This window comes from Clytia hemisphaerica, unplaced genomic scaffold, assembly GCF_902728285.1.
Source record: "Clytia hemisphaerica strain Z4C2 unplaced genomic scaffold, Clytia hemisphaerica genome assembly, whole genome shotgun sequence".
In the NCBI taxonomy this organism is placed as follows: domain Eukaryota; kingdom Metazoa; phylum Cnidaria; class Hydrozoa; order Leptothecata; family Clytiidae; genus Clytia; species Clytia hemisphaerica.
This window is the reverse complement of record NW_027103699.1, coordinates 260310-283665: the sequence shown is the minus strand read 5'-3', so window position 1 is coordinate 283665 and position 23356 is coordinate 260310. Positions and strand designations below refer to the sequence as shown.

At 35.5% G+C, this 23356-nt stretch overlaps 3 protein-coding genes across 3 annotated transcripts in view; 2 read left to right on the top strand and 1 right to left on the bottom strand.

Annotated features, from left to right (window-relative positions):
* Positions 1-6451, top strand: part of LOC136803984 (proteasome adapter and scaffold protein ECM29-like) — a 71087-nt gene extending 64636 nt beyond the window's left edge. The window contains exons 50-55 of the mRNA XM_067060718.1: positions 405-545; positions 957-1104; positions 1610-1715; positions 1861-1964; positions 2227-2301; positions 5612-6451. Coding sequence (XP_066916819.1) covers positions 405-545; positions 957-1104; positions 1610-1715; positions 1861-1964; positions 2227-2301; positions 5612-5754 — 717 coding nt within the window. The 3' untranslated portion in view covers positions 5755-6451. The remainder of the gene's footprint in view (positions 1-404; positions 546-956; positions 1105-1609; positions 1716-1860; positions 1965-2226; positions 2302-5611) is intronic.
* Positions 2406-4998, bottom strand: LOC136803996 (uncharacterized). Its single transcript, XM_067060732.1, has 3 exons — positions 4519-4998; positions 3542-4276; positions 2406-3012 (listed from the first exon to the last, which is right to left on the bottom strand). The coding sequence occupies exons 1-3, from the start codon at positions 4879-4881 to the stop codon at positions 2461-2463; spliced, it is 1650 nt and encodes a 549-aa protein (XP_066916833.1). The 5' UTR covers positions 4882-4998; the 3' UTR covers positions 2406-2460.
* A 212-nt stretch (positions 6452-6663) lies between the features above and the next one.
* LOC136803986 (uncharacterized) lies at positions 6664-23118 on the top strand. The gene is made up of 22 exons (XM_067060719.1): positions 6664-6939; positions 7755-7904; positions 8265-8430; positions 8905-9341; positions 9696-9802; positions 10111-10169; positions 10825-10970; positions 11356-11469; positions 11945-12051; positions 12438-12496; positions 12712-12857; positions 13531-13653; positions 13941-14210; positions 14574-14969; positions 15204-15368; positions 15901-16116; positions 16305-16730; positions 17246-17632; positions 18346-18558; positions 18771-19019; positions 19662-19820; positions 22957-23118. The coding sequence occupies exons 1-22, from the start codon at positions 6888-6890 to the stop codon at positions 22989-22991; spliced, it is 4182 nt and encodes a 1393-aa protein (XP_066916820.1). The 5' UTR covers positions 6664-6887; the 3' UTR covers positions 22992-23118.
* Positions 23119-23356: the final 238 nt, after the last annotated feature.

Genomic DNA, 23356 nt, shown 5'->3' with positions numbered 1-23356 from the left:
CCTCTTTCTGAATCCTTTTTGTCTATTTTTAATTGGAGAAAGCTATGACTGAGATTACACGTTTTTTTAATAAGAATGTACTGTAAGAATATTCATGATGAAATTGGCCAAAGATTAAAGATATGCTAAGAATATCCCGAAAAAAACATACATGATAAAATAAAAACACCATTCTTATAAAAAGAGTGTGTACTCTTGGGTACCTAATAAGCGTCCCCCACTAATTAATTTCATAAATTTTCCACCCAGGACATTCTTATTAACCCCCCCCCCCCCCCCCCCCCCCCCGAATATTAGGATTTGAGAATTTTTTCACCCACCCTGCTTATTCCCAACCCCCGTTTATCAGGTACCCGAGAGTATTGTTATCTACAGAATTTCACTTTTTTTTAATGTACTTCCAGGTGATGGAGCAAATGTTGATCCAATGCAACAAGAGCAATTTGACATACAAACTACATGCTATCAAGTGTACCACTTCCATCATCGAAGCCTGGCAATTTCATCTCGTTGACCGGTTCATACCCATATTCGAAGACTTGTCTGTAAGTAGGGGGAGGGGGATTTCCCTTATTTCTCAAATATTACAATCATGATTGTAGTCCTGAATCATGAGAAAGCACTCAGGAGGGTGATCCAAGATGTTTAGCTGGTGCACTGAGCCATTCTCTAGAGAAAGTACTCCCTGTCGAGTAGACACAACCTGTTCATGATATCGCACATATCTATAATCATCTCATTCCCTCTGATTGAACGGCTTCATTTTCTACCTACCTAGTTTTTTATACCCTGTTTCAGATAAATAACTATCCTCCCCAGGGTTTTTTTAGGTTATTTTTATTAAAACATGGTATTTTTAAGGCTGCTGACATCCACTAACGGATTTGTGCCCCTTATACGTGTGGTTTTGTAGAGGTGTGTAATTCAGACTTGATATTTCTTAACACTTCTTTCAGGTGCAAGGAGACAGTGACGATGAAATGGACATATCTAACGAAAACGGCGAACAACAAACGCGTACGAAAACTAATAATGAACTCACGAAGACATGTGCTATTATTAATGCGCTAACCTCCATATGGCCTGAAAATGCCCAAGAACAAGGTTTGCTATGTATTCATTTAAGTTTTTTATTAGGAGGGTCTCATGATCATGGAGGAAGATTAGACCATGTTCACGCGCTACGGTTCCGTTTCGGAACATGGTTTAAGACGAATCGTTCCCAAATGCTAAAATGGATTTTGGTAAAAAAGGAAGAATGGATACACCGACACAGACATCGTTGATCCCGACAAGCGTGGGAGATCATGCGAGTGTTTATTCATGTGAGCAACATCACGACCCTAGATACAATGTCTTGGATACCTCCCGCACTCTTTTATCAGAGTATAGTACCCAATTCCCCTCACATTGTATGGGTTGACCCGGGCGAAGGTACATTCGCTTGCCAAGTGAATCGTAGCACCTGATCAGAATCGAACCCTGACCTCCCATTTTGGAGTCAAGAACAATCACTGCTACTACTATACTACACTTCAAACTATTTTCGAGAAAATGTCTTTTAACTCCCTTAGTCTCGAATCTTTAAATTCCTGTTTTCTGTTTATAGAGAAAACTTGGGAATATGTATTCGAAAAATTGAAAGGTTTTTACAAGCATAGCAGCCGACAAGTAATCGAAGTTTTGATCGATGGACTGGCCAAAGTTGTCGAAAGGTACCAAATCTTGATGATAAACGAACTTGCGACGTCTGATGTCTGTTTACATGTTTTATGTTGCAGTTTTCAAATTATACTCTGCTTTAAGTAAGCTATTGCCGAATGTGTGGGGTTTATCTTATTTAGTTTTCCTTTTTTTCAGAACTGACTTTGAAAACCTATATACCAAACTGAAAGGAGATATCAAAATGAAGTTGATCATCGATTTTATTATCTTGATGGTACCGTTACTCCTGGACACTCTCAGTAAGTGATTTTGTAGACAGTTATCTCTTTCATTTACATCATTGCTTCATATTGATGCCTTAAGGTGACTTAAAGTTTCCCTGTTTTGAATACATTTTATTGCTCAAAGTCGACTAGATTTACCTAAAACTAAAAGATTGAAACATTTTTGGCAATCTTTCGTGTTAGAAAAGTGACTAAATTTTCCAGAAATGACGAGCAATCACCCCCCCCCCTATGATAACAATTGTAGCGCTAATATGTTCTCCATCATAAAATTCAGATAATACATCAACGACGCAAAATATGAAGATCAAATCACTAAAGTGCACGAAAGTCTTATTAACAAAAACTCAAGGTAAGAGGAATTCGTTATCATCAGTGTTTTCAGCCAGTTTCCAACAACCACCCCCCTCCCCCCTAGTGATGCAATAACTTTAAAGAAACTTGTGGATTTGGACCTAATTTTATATATTTGCAAAATAAAAAATATTCATTATACTACTAAATATGTGACTCAATAATGCTCCATGAAGCCTCCAGTGAGCAGACCAAAAACATTTTCAAAAATGGTTGTCACTTCATAAAGTCCTTGCGATTCGTAAGCAAAAAAGCAAAATACTAATGCAATCAAAGCAAAGAGCATGACAAATATTTTCCACCAACCATGTACATTCTCATGATCATTTTCGTTGGACAAATCTTCTTCATCGAATTCATTGTCAATAGTAATTGATTGGGTAGCGTTAGATTGATCTTTTTGTGGTGTGGCAGGAATGTCTTCTTGTGATGGTGTCTCACACTTGGTTATATCTTCTGCGCATGCGTCTTTGACGCAAGCTTCACCTCCTTCTTTGGTATTAATCTCGGCATCCCCTTTCGCAACGCAAACCTCGATGTTTGATTTACTCTTCTTTCTCTTCTTCTTGTTCTTCTTCTTTGGTGATTTCACCTTCTCTTCTTCACCGCAACCTCCTTTTACAACCTTCGTTTTCTCATTCTTGATAGATTCTACATACTTTTGAAGCTTTGCCTTCAATTTGGCGATCTCTTCGTCTTTACGAATGCACTTTAAAAATAAGGAATGATTAAATTTTGCTATCGAACTTTAAACAAATTTAAATAGTAGTTGTGAAGCTTAAAGGACCTGCATTTGGACAAAATATTCGAACAAAGGGAATTTCCCTGCAAGATTTAAACATCACAAATGATTTATGAGTGTTTTAGTTTCCTTCTCGAATGTAGAGTTTTAACTCTGAGCTTTAACGTCATAAGACATAGATGGACCTTAGGATATAAGGATTCAAAAGCTCAAAATTGTTCAAATAAGGTAAGGGAATATAGCCTAGAAGCCGTTGAATCCCACCGAAATGGAAATATTCAATGAAATAAAGTTGAAGTACTAAAACCGCAATTCCCCGAACTCAAAATTCTTGAAAAAAGTTAAAATACGTGATATGTTCTAATATATTTCGACCAAAGTCGTGGTAGTAGATTAACAAGAAAGATCAATTCCATCGATTAGAAATGAAATTATTTGGGGTTAGGATACCCATTCGTTGATCAAAATTATCATTTAAAAGAAACTATATCCGTACCTCCTGTTTCCTCTCATCGCGTTGTTTCAATAAGACATTGTTTGTAGAGTTGAATTTGTTCAACTGTTTCTCTTTTAACTCCAATTCAGTTTGGTGCTTTTGGACTGATTCTGACATTTTCTTTTCATTTTTCATCAAGAATGAAATTTCCTCCGCCCTTCGACGTATCTCGATATTTCGATGTTGGAGTTTGGTTTCCAAATCTTCAGCCTTAACAGAGACAACAGACAACTTCTCGTTCTTTTTGTCTAATTCCATCATCCCTTGTTTGACTTTCAAAGTCAAGTGCTCGACCTCTTCCTTCAAAGAATTTGCCAATGAAGACTTCGAATCTAATTCCTTTGTCAAGGTCTCGTTTTTTTCTGCAGACATTGCTTGCTCATCATTGAATTTTTCTTTCAAGGTTCGAACACCTTGCTCAACTTCCAAGTGTAGTTCTTTTATCTGTTGTTGAGCCAAACCGCATTGTTTGCGCAATTTTGTAAGTTCAGATTCGTATTTGAGAGTCGATTCATCGCGTGCATTTTTGAGTGACTGGATTTCAGATTGAAAACCCTTATTTTGTTGGTGAAGTTGTGCATACTCGTCCGCTGTCCGCTGTAATGCTAACTTCAAATTCTTATTCTCTTCTCTATAGTTTGTGTGTTCCTTTTGAACTTTCTCAAATTCAATACTGGTGAAGACTTTCTCTTCTATACTTTCACTATGAACGATTCCAAGAGCACTTTCAGTTACCTTTGATATTGAAAGAAAAATATAATGGTTAAAAGTTTTCCATTTTGAACTATGAACAAATACTGCAAATCTATCAGTAAATGTATGAGTCGATTTCTACATTCAAATGAAAGCCCTGTTGGCCTAGGATGTATTTTTGAAGGTGCTTAACGGGAATTAAAAAGCTGGTCAACGAATACTCCTTTCTAATCTAGCCCATAAAAACAGAAAGTGTCTTTTATATGTTTCGAAAGGTGTAATACCTGATTAATCTCAGCATCGGTTGGGTTGTCTATAGTTTCTTCCACATCTACACGAGAAACTCTTTGGCGGCTAAACCGACGTACTCTAGCTTGACATTGCCAAGCTTCGGTCAAATCCTCTTTACTGAGCCTCTTCTCAGCAACACCAATGATGTCTCTTGATTGTTTTCCATCCAATTGTGAATCAGGAAATGTAAGAAAGTCATCCATTTTAAGCTGCGAATGTGGACGATACAGGGTTTCATTTGGTGAAGAGGGTTCAATAGATTCGTCATTTTTGTTGTTATAAAACTTCTTCGAAAGGTGTGTCTTACTGCATTTTGCAAGATCATCCCTCATCAATTGATTGGCTTGCCACTGCATGTTGAACCACAATAAATAATGATAAAACAATAAGATATAGCAATTATTACAAAAAATAGTCCAAATGACTTCTGAGCGTACCGCACGATTTAAATTCTAAGACTATATGAAAGAAGATTTTTCTGACGTCAAATATATCTGCGAAACATATTGACGTCAATTTTTCTTGTCTTGCTTTTAAACGCTCTTGACATTTTATGTCTCGCTTATCCTGAGGAGAAATACCTTTAGGCAATTTGAATAATAGTCCTCATATGCGTTATTTTGGGTCTGTGACGGAAGAAGGACCGGTGTAGAATGACATAAAATTTGTGATTTTTACCTAAAAGCGGCTTTGATTTCAGACCGTTTTTAATCAACTTTTTGGGTTACAGTTGGTTTAAAATTAGCCTTCAGAAAACCTCAACTACAGCCGTGTGATTTTTCTTATTCACTTTTTTCCGTGTGAGAAGTTTTCCTTGATTGTCACATGTGAAAGCTCATGGGAAATATTCTGATTTCTGATTTTATTGCATTTTCTTCCCGAAAACTGCCAAAGGAGGCTCCCCGAGCGGTAACTCTAATCACGAATTCACGCATTTTTTCGTCTTCAATCACGGTCACGTAAAACAAAAAAAATCGGAAAGAAGATCTAGAAAAAAGTCCCTATCACGACATCACGTAGACCGCTTGGGGGCCTTCCAAAGGGATTAGCGCTTTCCTTTCTAACTATGCTTCTCTGTTCTTTCAGACAAGAGAAATATTTTCGAAGGATTGCAAGAGTTCGATGAAGCCATCCTGAATGCTGTTCACAAACTCCAAAACAAACATTCTGACATGGACAAACTCATCGACGCTATAAAGGTCATTGTTCCCAAGAATCAGCAGACTTGAGTCAAAGTAGGCTTTTGACTGGGACCATTCTCGGGAATGGGAATGTATTTTGACATTATAGAAGAAAGGAATTAGAAGGGAAGAAATTTCACCGGGAATTAAATTTGGCGGATGGCCGAAAAAAAAATTTCAGAGTGAATTTAATTTGGCGGATGACTTGAAAAATTAAATTTGGCGGGAATCTAATTTGGATGATCAAGGACATTTTTGTTCAAAACACGCCATTAAATAAGAAAAACCTGTTTTAAAGCCTAAAATGGCACACAAATTTTAGTATGGGAATTTGATTTGGCGTACGGTAGAAAAAATCAAATTTGGCGGATTTTGACCAAATCCGGCCAAATTTTCTTCCTGTAAAAATTTCTTTCCTTAAGGTAGATCTAATGTTTTGGCCGATGTTGATAACATTATTATTTTTAGAATTTTTGAGACTAGGTACGTAGATTAATGGATATTAAAATTATGACATTATATAAGTGAATTAATTTCAGTGAATTGTCTCTTTATGCTTTGAAGATTGCTTGAAAACCTTTTTTCCTTTTTGGAGATCTTGTTTCAAGTTTGAACGCCAAACAAACGCTATTTACTGTTTGCATGAAACAGTTAATTTATCAGTGTTTGAATTTTTTTTCATTTTCCCTATTCGAGGATTATCTTTCGTTAAATTAGAAATTTTGTTCAGATTTTCCTAAATTTTCATTTTAGAACTTTATTTATTTATAAAATTTATAGAATTTTAACATTTTATAAGAAAAACTACAAACAATATAAAATTAATTTCGAACAAATTTAAAACTTTTAAATTCAAATGAAAAACTTTTTTTATACTGTACGTGAGCTCATGTTGAGTTTCAAAACAATTGTTCGTCAAACGCGATCAAATGATCAGTTTAGTTTCATGCTCAAAATGAGATTTTGATTGCCGCTAATGGATTTTTTACTGAGTCGCAAAAAATTTATTTTTTGACGAATTTTTCGAAACTATTTGAAGCCGCTATCATTGTTTCCTATTTATTTGTTTTGTCAATGCTGTGACGCAAAATTTAGAGATATTGTTCAAGCTACTTTTTTCCAATTTGACATGATGTGGAGGTAGTTTCAAATTTACTTCGACAAATGATTGAAATTACCAAATGAAGGAAAGACAATTTTGCTTGTTGGTGATTCTGTTCACCTTATTGGGTGGTAAGTTGTTTTGATTTCAGTCCATTCGTAAAATAGTCACTCTTAGTAATTGGATGATATTGGACTATTTCTGTGTTTAAACCGTATAAATCTCTAATTTCTATTGTATACTTGAATTAATTACACGTTTTTTGTAAGAACATTTAAAATTTTTTAAAGACTTCGATGTTCTTAACTTTTTGAGTTTAAGCCTAAAAATGTTCTTAACATGTTCTTATTTACAACGTTTTGTGACTGTTTTTGTTTTGTCCATTTTCCTAAGAAATTGGGCGTTCTGGAGTTCGCGAAGCCTTAAAATGTTCTTAATATTTGGCCATCGAAACCTTATGTTCTTATAAAGTTAGTTCTTGTAAAAAACCAGTATTAAACTATTTCCGTGTTTGAGCCCTAGAAATTTCTAGTTTTGTATAACTGGAATTAATAAGAACAATAATAATTTTCACGCAACTTTAACGAAAAAGGAGCCATTAAGGAAGTGATCAAGATCAAGTAACTGTCATTTAAGGACTTAAATCCAGTAGCGGTCTCAGGGAACGTTGATTTTTATTTAACCTTGGCTCATGCATGAATCTTGATTTCGTCTACACTCTACACTCCATCTATTTGAGATTTTTCACTTAGATCTCTGCTCCAACTGTAAGCCTTTGAAGAAAAATTCTTAAACTTTTTTATACAATGTATAGCAAACTTTTTTATGTAATTTTGAACTTTCCGTCCATATTTACCAAAGGTGGTTCCAACACTGGCTCGATGGCCTTTTTCATACCCTTTTTCATAATTACCTGTCAATATATTCATATTATCTCCATCCATAGAATTGTATTCATCATTGCCAACAGCTGAGAAAGAATTAAGAAGAACAAAACGAACTGTTTATCAAGCGTTACTGAAGAGAAAAGATAATACGGCTTATGTGGACCTGGAGAATCAATCCACCACTAGTAAACCGTATATTGCAAGACAATGTAAGTGAAACAAAGGAAATTTTTGACTTTAAAGCCCTTACAGCCAACTCTCTCTAATTTGAACATTTGCTGTTCAAATCTTTCTATAATTCAAACTAAAATATTTGCCTTCTCAGCAAGAAATTCGAAGAAAATTCTAGGTCTCTTGAAAATCGATTTAGAGAGTGTCAACTGTATCTTTGTTTTGTTTAAGAGTGCCATTCCTGTTTATAGCAATCCTGTTTTTTTTATTTGTAACCCTACTGATTCATCGTTTTATGTAATTCAAATGAATCAGGAATTATTTATTTATACAGTGCCTACAGTTACTTCTAATTAAGTTTGTGCACATGTTCTTAATTCTTTCTTCCCTTTTTTTAGCGAGAGAGCTAAAAATCGAATTTCTACTCAACCGACCATGGCGAGACGAAATGGCCAATCGCACCAGTCCGGAATTCAAATTATTGAGTGGCAATATTGCGGACGCTGTCAGTAATGAACTTGTAGCTGATTTCAATTTCATCACATCTACTGTGTTAAGACTAAGGTAAGATATTTCATGTTGCACAATCTGTTCTTGTATGTCATTAGTTTTAGACCTGTGAAATTCTACCTCGATATGCTGGTAATCAACTAAAGAAAGAAAGTTTAAGTATGATTCATAAGAAATCATTTTAACCTACTACATAGGCAATGATTATAAAGCTTTTTTTTACTGAAACAAGTACACGTTTTTTTATATAGGAGCAAACTATATAAGAACATAAGGCTTCGATGACAAAAATATTAAGAACAAATTCGGAACAGAACATTTTAAGGCTTTGCAAACTTTGAGACACCCGATTTCTTAGAAAAATAAACAAAAATATTCACACAATGGCGAAAAAAAGAACATGTTAATTGTTAAGAACATTTTTAGGCTTGAAATTCAAAAGGTTAAGAACATCCAAAGGCTTCAAAAATTTGTTGATGTTCTTATATAAAAAAGGTAAGAAAACCATCTCTACAACATTTTTTCTAGGAATGGGAAATCGAAGACATATGTTGACATCTCATTACGGTTCTTCAATACCGAGATCAACGCACAACGTCATTTGCAAGGAATCATCAGCAAAGGATGGATCTCTGGACAATCGGTTGATCCCAACTACTTCAAACTCTTGAATGGTCAATCATCGCATACACCAACAGCCACTAATCATAAAAACCTCTACGGTGGAACCAAAAAGATTGAGTATTCTCAACCACTCTCTCTCCATCACAAACCTGCAGAGGGCCTCCTCCACATTGTTCATAAAACACCACAAGCGATTAACGAAGAGGTTCACAAGAAACATGCTAGTCCACAAGAGCAGAACGCAACCTCTGCAACAAAACAACAACAACCTCAACATGTCGCACAAGCTTTAACACAACCATCGACTACAGAAGCACCTCCTAAACAATTCTATTTGCAATGTATGTATCATAAAATATTTGGGAATGAAAGTCACTGTTAGACTTTTTGAAAGCTAGCTTGGAAAACCATTGATACATTTTACATCAACACGAAAGTCTCTCGAACCTTCGATATTCGATATCGAATATCGCTTTTATTTAAATACTCTTTTCTATCCTTAAAGTTCGCGAACTCGTAGAAACGGATCCTTTTACTCGAAATCTCTATAACTGGAACAAATTAGAGTTCCCTTGTTTGAAGGAGACTTTGTTTATCATTTTCTATGAGTATTAATTACTTCCACACCACACAACCAAATGATTGAATACCCTGACTTTCTCACTCCTGGTATATAACTTTCCTCTTTTTTATAGACAAAGAAACTGAGATTGTGATCAAACTAGCTGCAACATATCAAGAATATTTACAAGATAAACAATCACCAGAATTCCGTGAACTTAGTGGAAACATCGAACAAGCGGTAAAATTACGTTCACTTGATTTCTCTTTATCTAAAATTAAGTTCTCATTGACTTCAAAATCTGTCACATTTTTACAGTCAACTCACTCCAATTCGAACCTCTATTATTCGAAACTTTTTGTAATTCAAACCAAAATATTGGTCCCCTTAAATGTAGAGTGGCTTAAATTTCTCTCTGTAATTCGAATCTTTCTCTAATTCGAATCTTTCTCTAATTCGAAGAAAAATTTTGAACCCATGAAGATCGAATTAGAGAGAGTCAACTGTAATTGCACAATCAGCAAATTCATCTTTATCATTTTTTTCAGGTATCAAAAGCTTTGTCAAAAGATGAATATTACATCAACTGCACCTTGGTCAAATTCAGGTAAAAAGTCTCAGACACTTGCCTTTTTGTACAGTCCTTTTTATAAGAATCAGGCTTGAGGCTCAAAAACTGTTAATTTTTAGCACTTAAGTCTAGATTTGTTCTCGTCAGATTTCACTTTTAGGACCAAATTTGTGATATTTCCTTCTACATCAAATTTTTCTACATCTACCCTCGATTTGCTTAATTTCGATATAAATTTATCCTTTAAGTTGTTCTGTTGTTCTTACTTATTTAGCATTTTAGCCTCGTTGTTCTTATGAAAAAAATGATCGTTTCCTCTCACTTACTAATGTACATGTTTTTTTATAAACATACAAAAACCCATAAACTAGCTCGGAGATGCTTAGACTGAAAAATGCTTGAAACATTCCGAAAAGAAATTCCGAAAGTCTGTAAAATGATATGCTTAGGTGCTATAAAGTGGTGTTATAAAAAAACAATTTTTTTGGATCTGAACCTTAGATTATCAGAAGACTAGGTTCGAGTTTTTTTTTTACCTGAGAGGATTGACGTTAAATATCTAAAGTCGTTAAATTGATTTTCCCATAGTCAAGAATTTCACGTCCCAATTCCTCCCTTCCTGGTAACTCCAACCCAGTCTCATAACGGTTAATAATTGTTTTCTTCAATTATTTCTTTTGTAATCTTTTAGCGAGAGTGGAGGTGGTCACGTGATTGCATTTTTGAAATTGAGGTTTCGCCATGAAGAATTATTTGTAATTGAGAAATGTCAATCGTTGATCACAAGTGGTCTTATTGATGGCATGCCTGTGGATGATCGATTCTTCAGAGTGCTCTGTAAGTCATTGATAGGCCCGGGACGGAGGGGGTATATGTATTGTCAGACTTACAACCCTCTGACCCTTAGCGGGACTAAAGGGAGGAAAAATAAGAAAATTATGTTAATTTTGCCACCCTTATTGGGACTAATTTGATCAAATCTTACCAAATTTCAATATTTCAAGGATCATTAAGTTGAAATTTCCTTTTTCCTGACCCTTTGCAGGACTTAGACGTAACATGCCCGTAAATAGGATTTTTCATTTGAAGACATTAGTCGGACTTCATTAAAATGTGTTTTGTAGTTTGAAGTCTTGTTTGTGAAATTCCAAATAATTTCACTTATTCAGATAATTTGTCTTTTAAACGTTTTAATCATCTAGTTTTCCCCTCATCATTTTAGCTTTGAGTGAAACAGACGAGCAGGGTGAGAATTTGCATTCGTTGACCGACGTTGATGGAAAGATTCCCAAACCTTCACAAAGCAAATACCATCTCAAGTTGTTACCATTGCACTGTAAGTTTAACGATATTGAGTTTGTATATTCGAGATAAATCGAAGGAGACGGTATAAAGTTAAGTTGATATGTCGCCAAATCGCCATCCACTTTGCTCGACGACGGTAAAAACATCAAAATACCGTCGTCTATTTAGGTGAGCAAAGGCGATATAGAGCCGTATATCAACTTTCGACTTTGTTTTACGTCGACTTCACTTACCGTCACCCTCGATATCCTCGGATACAATAACTTCCTATATTGAACGTCTGACACAAATCTTAAGCTGGTATTGTTTTTGTTGTTTTTTTCATTTGTTGTTAGGTTTTGTTCCAATATTAGCAACGTTTTCTTATATTATAGGGCTAGTTTGGAGGTTGGAGGGTAGATATTTTCATTAAAACTCCCGTCAAATTAGCATTGCTAATCATTCTCATGTAGAAAAATCCGAAAGAATAGCAAGATTTTCATAAATTTTGTGAACCTTTCTTCTAGACGTAGAGATAAGTTACTCAATCAAGATCAAAGAAGCATGGGCAGATGATCTGTCCGATAATAATACTGTTCATTATGGTGTTTTTAGCGGACACGTCGAACAAGCTGTAAGAAGAATATCTGTTCTTTTACTTAATTTTCATAAGTTGTTGTCGTAAATACTTACGTACTGGGACTACGTCACTGACCTTTATATACCCTGGACATAATTTCTTGATCCTGGCCAAGCAAAATCTTCGATCAGTGTTTTTTGGTACCCTTATGGTAGCACTACTCGATGCTGGTGGAAAAAAAATTTCATTGGCCCACATCGAGTTTTGCTACAATTAGGGTACCCTTTTCTAAAAACTCTGATCATAGATAGCGGATAAAGCCTGGTCCAGGGTATATAAAGGTCAGTGGAATACGTATGCTTATGCCAGTAAAAGTTACAAATCACATGGATAAAAAAATAAATACTTTACTTAACTTCAATTCTTTTCACACTTTTTAGGTGGATAGATCGTTGGCTGAAAATCCAAACTATATTGATTGCAATGTCGTCGAATTCCTGTAAGTAAAGTTTACTTTTTTCATCCCCTGGAAAAGTTTCAACAACTCGGATCAATACTGAAAAGATTATGTGCATTGATTTCTATATTGCCTAGTGGACAATTAACTGATTTTTCTTCTCGGCTTAGACCCAAAATTTGTCTAAGGCGTTGGATCGAATTCTAAACTAGAAATGTTGAAATTCAACTAAAATATCGTTCTAATCACTAACGTAGGGAGAGCAGTGACAAATTAACCATTGGCAATATCGTTGTTCATTTTTATCAAAACGAGACAAATCCAGAGCCTGTGGTGTTGAATACCATCAAGAATGGTTCACTCAGTGGAATCCATGTTGATCCTACCTTCTTTGTTGTCTTTTGTAAGTGTTTAATGAGATATTTCAGAAAGAAGAAATTGTACCCCCTATGTTGAGGAGGTCTTTTTTGAAAAAGGTGACCCCCTGGGTCTAATTTTCAATTTTTCAGGACCCCTAGGATCCTTTTTTTTCATTTTTTGAAACACTTTGGATTTTCCACCTCCTGAATTTTTACACTCGAAAAACCAGACCTGGATTTTTTATTTTCCAGACCACCCTGGACGTCACACCTCTTTAACATAAGGGATACAGACTATTTCTGGAATAGCCCAATTTTTTAAATTGAGTTCCTTTGTCAATTTTTTGAACTTTTTAAAAAAACTGTCCGTTCAGTCTTTCATTCCTCATTTCAACCACAAGAAAAGAATGAGAATCAAAAGTAGAGTGAAAAAGATACTATACCTTCCCGACCATTTGACCCTCGTGCTGCCACTATACCACTACAGTTGACACTCTCTAATTCGATCTTCAAGAGACCAAGAATTTTCCTCGAATCGGAGAAGGATTCGAATTACAAAAAGTATTTCATACTAATTTCTAGCTGAGGGGACAGATATTTTAGTTCGAATTATAGAAAGATTCGAATACTATAGGTTCCTAAATATATAAATTCTTCCCACAAACTAACCTACCTTTACAAAAATTAAAGTGAAAGTTGAATATTTTCACTTTGCAGCGATCAGTTACCGATTGAAGGGTGGTGCAAAAGGAGCAACACAACCACCACAAGCATCAACAACAACTCAAGATGCTCATGGACAAAAGCAACAAGCACAATATAATCAACAACCAAACATAGGTAATCTCACAACTTTTCTTCTAACACCTTTATGATCAAGCGATGCAGAATTTTTGACTTTAAAAATCACCCTTACACAATTTGTTAGAATTTGCAGACCTCTATACTCTATATAAGAGCTAGAAGATGATCAGAAGTTTAGTAGTTCCAAGTTTCATGGAAAATTAAATCAAAACGACTGGAACTTTAAAAACGCTTTTAACTATGATGATAATTAAAATATGAAGTTTTCTCGATATTTATATAGAAAAAGTTACCATTTGCTTTAACGGTTTTTTTTCTTTCAGACACGGGTGTACTGACAACACCAGTGCCATACAACAGTGCTTATCAACAGCCAAACAATCCCGTATCACCATGCCAACAGCAACAACAAAACGCTGAAGAATCCATTAACAACAAACAAGTGGTTGGAGCTTTTGTTCCACAATGTCAATCTGATGGTACGTACAAGCCAGTCCAATGTCACGCTTTGACCGGATTCTGTTGGTGTGTGGATGGGAATGGTGCACGTGTGCAGGGTACAGAAGAACGATTCAAAATGCCAAACTGTGGAGGTATAATGCTTTTCTTGGATATAATTAGTGTTTATTTTAAATTATTTTGGAACAGTTGGGATAAGCAATCGTACGTTGAATTATGCTGACATAGATGTTAATAATACAGATCAATTTAGATCAATCTTTACCTCGTTAAGTTTTAAAGACGAAAAAAAAACATTCGTTTAATTTTTGCGTCCACCCTTCTATCTATTCTATTCTCTTATTCTACCCCTTCATTCATTCATTCATTCATTCATTCATTCATTCACTCATTCACTCATTCATTCATTCATTCATTCATTCATTCATTCATTCCTTTTTCGATATCAGCGTAAGAATGCAATGTGAAATTTTCATTTTCATTCGATTTTCTTTTAGGTTTCAAGATATACGGAACAGTTGCTTTATTAGATTATCAACAACCTACCATACCTGCAGGTAGTTGTTTATCCGTCTACGTACAAGAGGCGGTTTCATGCGGAAATAATGTTAACTGTCAGGTGCCGATCACTGGTAATAAAACATTCCATGATATCCAGTTACAAAATGGAAGTATTTCTTACGAGTTGATGTTACCATCGTTGAAAGAAACCACTTATTGGATCAGTGGCGTGGTTAACATGGGATGGTGTCGCTTAAACAGTTTGAAAACATCCGATCTCGTTCATGAAGGTGATTATCATACCACAAGCAATGAAGAGTTTTATGTTAACCAACAGAATAATCTTGTTCAAAAAGACTTGGTTGCTGAATTGGTCACCATTGCAGAAATCGGTATGTTGTCTATTTCACGATTATAAGTATAAGTAAACTTGTCAACTAGAATGAATAATTTGTCGCCAAGGACAATATATTGTCAACACGAGTACAGTGCAGTTTAGTAATCTGCTATTGTATCGCGGTCGTTGCAACTCTGGTTGGCAATAGACCAATCAAGCTAAGGATCATACTGGGCGCTTATGATTAATTAACTTTAATAAAATGGAACCTTTAATTGCATTTCTCAAGGTATTCGATTACATGGTGACGTCATCTTACCTGAAAGTAACATTCAATTTTCATCCAACTCCTGTCTTGCCATGGAAACGAAACTCTTGCAACCATGCAATGGTGCTGATTGCACCAAACTGATGTCCAGTAACAATCACACCATTCGTAACCTCACAGCTGTCGGTAAGTTTACTGCATATTCATAGAAATCAACACTCCTTTATTTAGAAAGTCAAGTCATTTTTTGTGATGAAAAGTTTTCCAAGTACATATCTTCAAAAAAGGCTTTTTGAAAAAGAATTTTGAAAAAAGAATTTTTGATTTTGTATCTCATGTCAGTCGATTGATTTCTCAAATTATCTTCATAAACTAGTTTTATCACTCCTTTCCTGTAATAAAACCACACAGTTTTTAATAATGATTTTTTCTTATAAGAATCAAAAAGCTCAAAATTTTAGGATTTCTTTAACAATCGCCTCAAATCTTAGTTTCTTGATTTATAGCCGGGTAGCTCAATCGGTAGAGCATTCGCCTTATAATCAAAGGGCTTTTGGTTCGATCTCCGGTCACCGCCAACTCAGTGAGTAGCTTAGATTGGGTAATCTGATCTAATTGGTAAGTTAATGGTACACCGCCTCAGCATTCGATCTCTTCGGTTTTACTTGATTTCAAGTTAAGTTGGTCGCAGTCAATTAATTTTCTATTTCATTGGTAGGTAACAGACTTCCTTACGAAGTTCATTTGACCAATTTGAATGAAGGGACATATGTCATCTCTATTGTCATTCATATTGGTGCATGCGCAGAGAGTGATGGACAGGCAATTGTGGATGGTGATTATTACAATGAAGATATGGAAGAGTTCACTATCGATGATAATACGAATGATGTTGAGAAAGATATCTCTGTTGTCAAGTTGCAGCATTCTGAAGGTATGAGCAACTTCATTGCTAGCAAAATCACTGCTCTGAATGTTACGGTTAAAAGTGTATGATGTTTCTCGCGATTCAATAAGAAGTCACTTTCTTCCCTTATCATCAATACTGAACTTTTATTCTTCCCCGCTGATATTACAATGATTCTCCCTTGATTGTCACTTTCTCAAACTGGTTGTTTTTAGGTGGAGTATCCATCTCTGGTCGTGTCCTCTTTCCACCAGAAACCACATCACTCCAAAGTGGATCTTGTCTTTCTGTCTCAACACGTAAACTCATCAAGTGTAAAAACAAGAGATGTAAGATACCACCTGTTGCGTCCAAAACTTGGGAAATGGTCAAATATCAACCCCAAGGTATCCCATATACTCTCTTTCTACCCATCGATTCACCTGGATCTTATTTGGTCAGCGCTGTTATCAATAACGGTTGGTGTAAGTCTCAAGTCCCTGGAAAATGGATCCGACCAGGGGATCTTTACAATGATAAAATACATGATTTTGAACTGAAATCACCGGCAACGTCTATTGGCAAAAATATTCAAACAGCTATTTTCACTGGTGAAGAAGATACTGGCAATAAGACGCAATTAGAAAAGCCAGAACCTGCAGGTTGGTAAAACTATTCTCTGAGCAAACGCTTTCAAACCACAAAATATCTTATATAAGATACTAGATTGAGCTTATAGTTCGGTGCCGGCAATTTGATCGATCAAATCAATATTTTCGCCTCGTCGCTTCACGCCATTCAGGTTTGGTTGAACAAATTGCCGGTACCAAGTTGTGGTCTACTATGGGCTAGTTTCAGCAAGAACGGCGGTCTACTTTGCTTTACCTGCCGTTGCTTAGGAAATAATATCTAGTGTTTTATATAAGAACCTTAAGAAAATATCGATTTTTAATGACTTTGTTAGAAAGTTGAAGTAAGCAAATAGATTCCAAACACTTTCATGGAAGGTGTGTGCCAGAACGTAGCAACCTCTGCAGAAATATATTCACAGATTTTCTTGACACTAAAAATGTTTATCGGCAAATGTATTGACATCAAGAATCAAGAACTCCAGGCCGTCAAACATTTGGTCATCCCCCAAACGCTTATAGCATTTTCAATTTTTCTTTTTTTTCAGAAATTGCAGTGGATGGCCAAATATTTTTACCATCAAACAACAGCTTCATACCTCCTCATTCCTGCTTAACTGTCAAAGTATTACAAGATTGCCAGAACACTAGCAAGTGTGGCCACGAACTTATCGCTGGTCAAGTTTTCCATGATTTACATGTTGACCGCAATAATAGTCTACCCTATTATGTCGAACTGGAAAATATCACTTCAACAGGTTCTTTCAGCATCAGTTATATTTTGAATATTGGTTGGTGCCATGGTGAGAATACAACGTCTGCTTTTGATGTGTTGATGTCAGGAGATTTGTATGCAGATGAACAATTGGTGATTGAAAAACAACCCACTGGCTTCATCGAGATGATCAAGGATGTATATCTCAACTTGTTTGAAGGTAACTTTTATAAAAAACAATTTCTTCGCCTATATTATTGCCATTCCACCTGTATCCATCGTGTTTAGCAGCATTTTTTAGTACCCATAGGGTGGTTGTAGGGTGGTTGTCAGATGGGTGTTAGATTTGAAACTCATTGAGAGGAGTCAATCGCGTACGATTCGCAGGCTGATTAAAAGTAAAATTTACTGCTGCAAGATTTTGAGAAACATACTTATGGCTTGAAAACAAAAAGCTATTTGAAACATTCGGTCGCAATGATGGTTAAGGATTCACTTTTTTAAACCTGGGGAAAGATATTCCTTTGGTCATTCAGACTCGGTGGTTGAGAATGTTGTAAATTTAAGTTTAACTTTCCAGAAAAGGAACTATTGAGGTAAATTCAAAACCAATTCAAGTATTCAGGGATCACCTACAACCATAACTGCAGGGAAGGAGGGGGATGCAAAATGTTATCATTGACTCGGTTTTCATTGGTAGTGTTGACTTGAGCAGAGAGCTACGAGGGCCACTATAACTTATTACGTCACTCGGATAAGGGCAAAGAGTCAGGGAGGGAGGAGGGCAAAAAAGTCTCAGAGAAAAAAGACCCAATCTGTTGAGAATGGCCACCCAGCTAGCGCATGATGCAGCGCTTATTAAATGCAAGTTAATTTGCGATTTAGCCTGTGTTAAAACTACACCGACATGTTTTCTTTACGCTTATCGTTTAGAACCCACGACAACGCCGGTAGCAACAACACCTGTTCCGTTCGCTACAACAGAAACCTACACAACTACTGCAGTACAAACTTCTGGGAACCCACTTGTGGCAGGACCTAATGGAAGCCCTACTGTCGTTATTGACAACTCTACCACTAATGCAACATTACAATCATCACCACAACCCTCCCTGGAAAGTGATGAATTGGTCACTCTCCCTAAAGGTTTGCTTTTCATCCATTGAGAAATTTTTTCATTCAATTTTACTGCATCGACTAAAATCCTTAATTTTATTCCAAATAAGTGGCAAAGTCCAGAAAACGCAAAGAAAACAAACTGAATACTTCAGATATTCCTTGAAGTGATGAGGGCAACTCTCCCAAGCTATTACACAAAGAAGAAGCGTTAAATTTATAAATGTTGTTTCATTTTATAGGTTTGCCAAGATCATGTGCCGAGATACGCGACAGTGGCGTCGGTAAAATGGATGGCCAGTATATCGTTGAAGCGCGTGAAAATTGTCATCTCAGTTTGATCTGTCAGGATATGGAAGGAGAGAATCCAAAAGAATTTCTTGGTGGACCCAACGAGGAAGAATGGAAGTACTGGCATTTTGCTGTCTTGATCAAAATCTCTCAAAAAGACAAAGAAAATATTGCGGATGGTGCATGTCTTGAAAAATCAGGTATGTCACGACACAATCTTTTTATTTTGTCAACTACGAAATTTGTTTATTATTCAGTCAGTGCGAAGGGCAACCCAAAAAATCTCGTATTTTTTTCCTTTTCGTCAAAACAGTTTAAAACTCTTAACTATTTGGTAAGTGGATAACTCTGCTGTCTGCTGGTTGATTGATAACTTTGAAACCGCAAAATGATACATGCTTTCCTCTCAATTTAGTAGGGGGGGGCTTCCATTACCTCTTTCAAATATGAGGGAAGTTGTGACGAAAATTTTTAAAAGCAGCGGAAAAGCAGATTGATATTTCTTTTTCCTGGAAATTGAGATAACAATCGTCAACCCTTCAGGATAGAGTGATCTTCGTGACACCTCATAGAATGTTTTTGACGCTTATTGAAATATCTTAAGAATGTCGATTCCTGCCCACGCTGAGTTGGATGGTTCTCATCAAGGCTCCTTGAACTTGCGCTTTGAAGGGTAGAGGTTTTAGGAAGTAGTTGTTTATTAATCTGCAGATCTGTATTTTGATAACCATAGATCAACCTCTTAAGGTAAAGATCGCCTTATATGGGCACAATGCCTGGGTATCGTTTGATGAGCCATCTCTGATATCTAATCAACGTAATACATGTTTGTTTATTTATAGATCGTGGAAAAGATCTGCTAAAACGAATCGTCAAAGCTGGACTAGATCAAAACAACCCTGTCCAAGAATGGCGTTCAAAATTGTCAAAATTGTTAAGAGCTAAACGTAATACACTTGGCACAGAATCAATCATCTCAAAAGCAAAAACAATATACGCAGGTAAATAACGTTCTGCTTGTCTTGTTTTTGAATAACAAACATCCATACTTTTGCCAGCCTTTGCCCGCCACTTGCTATTGCTTGCACGTGAAAGAAGAATGTTTTTCGCTTCTATTGCCAATAATTGAAGACACCTGATCCTTCAGGCAAAAATGTAGGAACTATATAAACTTCATTTATTGGTTCAAAACGCCAATATCTTACATAAAATTACTACCAAGGGGTGTCGTCCGAAACACCCAACTCATCACATACCAAAATTGTTTTAGAATCTTTACTGCTATAAAATTTTAAAAATAATTTAGAAATTCCAACCAAATTCTATCTAACAAGATATCTAAGCTAAGAATTCTCTGTCTGGCCCTTTTTGCATAGTGAGGGCCCATCTACATGAAACAGGGTCAATCTCAAAATTCATGTTTAGACAAACAGAAAAATTTGTTTTCTCAGGCAATAATTTTGAGATTTATTTGTCAACGACGATATTTACTATCACCATTAGCCAAGAAGCCAATCATTCCTTTTATCCCCGCCGGTAAGATTCTTGCTAGATCGCCGAGACAGGAATGTTCCGATATAATTTTCCTTACTCATGGTAAAATAATCTACTGCCAATTAAGACAGAGAAAGCTTTTAGGTATTGTAAAAACTTTAATTTATTCTCAAATGGTCTGATGTACATGGGGTGTGCACAATGTAGCCTATAAACGATGATAACGGAAAATCCTTTTAACTACAAATCCCAAATCATACACTCTAATCCCATTGTTTACAAAAGGTCCAAACATAATAAATAATATATCTACAAAAAGTCTTGTCTTGTTTTAAATGCAGCTTTATCAAAATCTATTTTTAGTTCAAGGATTTTATATATCTATAAAAAGATTTACTTTGGAAAATGTTCAAATCTCACTTTGTCGTGTTGAAGTCAGGAAATTTGTATGCACAGATCTGTATGCGATGAAATTTCTATTTTTAAATAGATTGAGTCACTCTTTGGGTCAAAATATAAATGTGCAATGACAAGGTTTTAAATTACATACCAAAATATATCAAATCAAAATAAAAACCCCTATCTCGATGTCTTGGTAAAAACATTTTAGTCAGCGGGAATTATAATTACATGTCTCGAAATTAGGATTGTATTGAATTTTTTTGGCCTTCAGTAAAGTAGTCTATGGAAATCCAGTCCTCCACTTTCAATCTTTTATTATAAAAGCTTTTTTTCATATGACATTTATATACACCCCCTTCTCGCAGACCCACTGGAAACCCTTCCCAATGGAAAAATTGGCTAAAATATCGTCCTCGGTGGAAAATTATACTCCAATCTTTATAAACCAATCCTAACCGCAAAATTTTATGTTATTTTTCCCATCCCCACTGAATCTTCTGACTTGAAAACAAATTAATGGAAATCCCTAGCCATAAAAACTATGGGAATATTAATCCCCATCGAGTTTTAGTCCATTGTTTTTATCCCCACTTTCTGAAAGAATCCTACCGGGTCTGTGAGAAGGGGGTGTATAGATAAGTGTTTAGTTTCCAATGATACAAAATTTAAATTGATAAATTTCGGCATGTTTAGTAAAAAAAACCTGTTTTTCCTGTTACAGAATAAATTTAAAAGTATTTGGTATCTTTCGTAATATCATCCCCGAAATAAAAACAAATCAATCATCAGTTAAAACCTTCTCATGTGAAGTGAGTTAAGTGATATTAAGTGGTTGTTAAGATCAGGCGGTAACTAACGGACCTTTCAGACCGCATCATTTTATGATGATTTGGCACGTTCATTTAACCAGTTAGGGTATTTCCAAACTGACACTTAAAGCTTCGTCAAAATTTATTCCAATATTTCCAAGAACAAACCTGATAAAAATAACACCAAAAGTATTATTTTGAGTTCTGTGGAGCTCAAGTTGGTGGATTTCAATATACCTTTTTTGGACTGCTGCAAAATTTCAGACAAAATTTGTCTTTAGGACCTTAAGGACAATTCAAGACAATTTCGGGTCGATTCTGCTTCGTAAGAAATACACTTTTTTTTTTTATAAGGAACCTTAACTTGGCTCTGAGCCTGGAGTTCCTTATTTTTCGAGAGAATTTCAGCCTCAAAGTTCCTTATCCAGTTCCTTATTTACTAAGCTGCTAAGATTGGATTTGCTAAGAATGTGACTTATGTATAAGTATAAAAATGAACTAAAATGCAAAAAGAGACGTTTATTGAACGTTATTTCGTCAACATTTTGTTATCTTTGTGTAGGCTTTGTAAATGTGTGCAAATTCAAGTTTAATTCTCTGTGACTTGACTTGTTTTGTTATTCTCAGCCTGAGCAGCTCCTTGACAATTCCTAGTTTTTCGGACCCTTTTGATCCTGAAGTTCCTTATAAACGTGTTCCTTATTTTTTTTAAACGTGTATGCCTTTTAAAATCATCCCCGAAATTACATAACACACAAACTGCACATACGAAAACAAAATATCGGATATCAGTTTTTGGAAATGAAGTAGTAGTGTCTGCTTACGTCACAAAGTTTCGAATTCTGTAAACTAACTGTAATCGTAACTGCATTATTCCATCTTTCTTCAACAAGTGAGTAGGGACAAAGGCTGGCAAAAAGTGGGGAACGAAATGTTTAAGGTCTTTTATGCGTAATTTAGAAATTTTCAGTTTTTCAGTAAGCACCGTCCCCCCTCCAACCGGACCCAAATTTTACACATTTCTGCATTGTTTTCGAAATTCACGCATTCACGAAAATTTTCTCGAGTTTCACACAATCCCGAATTTTCAGAATTTTCAAAAATGGCGCAGAATCACGCATCACGCAATCAAAAAGTGAATTCTCATGTTCACGCAGGTTTTTTTTTAATTCACGCATTCACGCACTTATTTTTAATTTTCACACATTCACGCAACCAAAAAAGCCCATCCACGCATTTATCCAAACTGCTAGGGGGCCTCTTTAGTCAGACTCAAGGCTTTTTGGGCAAAAGAAAAAGATATATGTTTTCATATTCCACTTTTATTTAACGACTAACGATCTTATGAAAGCATATTTGTTGACAGAGAGGCTACCTCACATACTAAATTCCTTTGAAATATAATATTATATTTCTTTTTTGTCACTTTTAGAATCAAAACAAGAAGGTAGTTGGGGAGTCATTTAAAACAACACATCCCATTTAGTGCTATATAGAACATGATTTTATCCTTTATATTTTTACGAATAATATAATATTTTTGTAAATAAAAACTTCAAATATAAATAAAAAATAATTTTCAAAAATTACTTAACTTTATGTTAAAGGTTTAAAATGCGTGACTATAGAAATTCCCATTCGAATTCCTATTTCCTAAAAACTTATATACCGTATTAGTCCAAATAAACGCCCCTGGTGTTTTTTATTTTTTTTATTTTAGGAGAGGCGTATTTCGAGGGGACGTTTGAAATAAGGGGGCGTTTATTAAATGATTTATAAACGAGGTCACTTAGGGACGTGAATTGGGAACCTTATCTTGCCTCTTCATTACT

Excerpts from the sequence above, each read along its gene's own strand:
- LOC136803996 (XM_067060732.1), bottom strand. The coding sequence starts at position 4,881 with ATGCAGTGGCAAGCCAATCAATTGATGAGGGATGATCTTGCAAAATGC. Across the intron at positions 4,277-4,518 it reads CCGATGCTGAGATTAATCAG|GTAACTGAAAGTGCTCTTGG; the intron begins GTATTACACCTT and ends TCAATATCAAAG. Across the intron at positions 3,013-3,541 it reads GCGATGAGAGGAAACAGGAG|TGCATTCGTAAAGACGAAGA; the intron begins GTACGGATATAG and ends TTATTTTTAAAG.
- LOC136803986 (XM_067060719.1), top strand. The coding sequence starts at position 6,888 with ATGAAGGAAAGACAATTTTGCTTGTTGGTGATTCTGTTCACCTTATTG. Across the intron at positions 15,369-15,900 it reads TCGTAACCTCACAGCTGTCG|GTAACAGACTTCCTTACGAA; the intron begins GTAAGTTTACTG and ends TTTCATTGGTAG. Across the intron at positions 16,117-16,304 it reads CAAGTTGCAGCATTCTGAAG|GTGGAGTATCCATCTCTGGT; the intron begins GTATGAGCAACT and ends GGTTGTTTTTAG.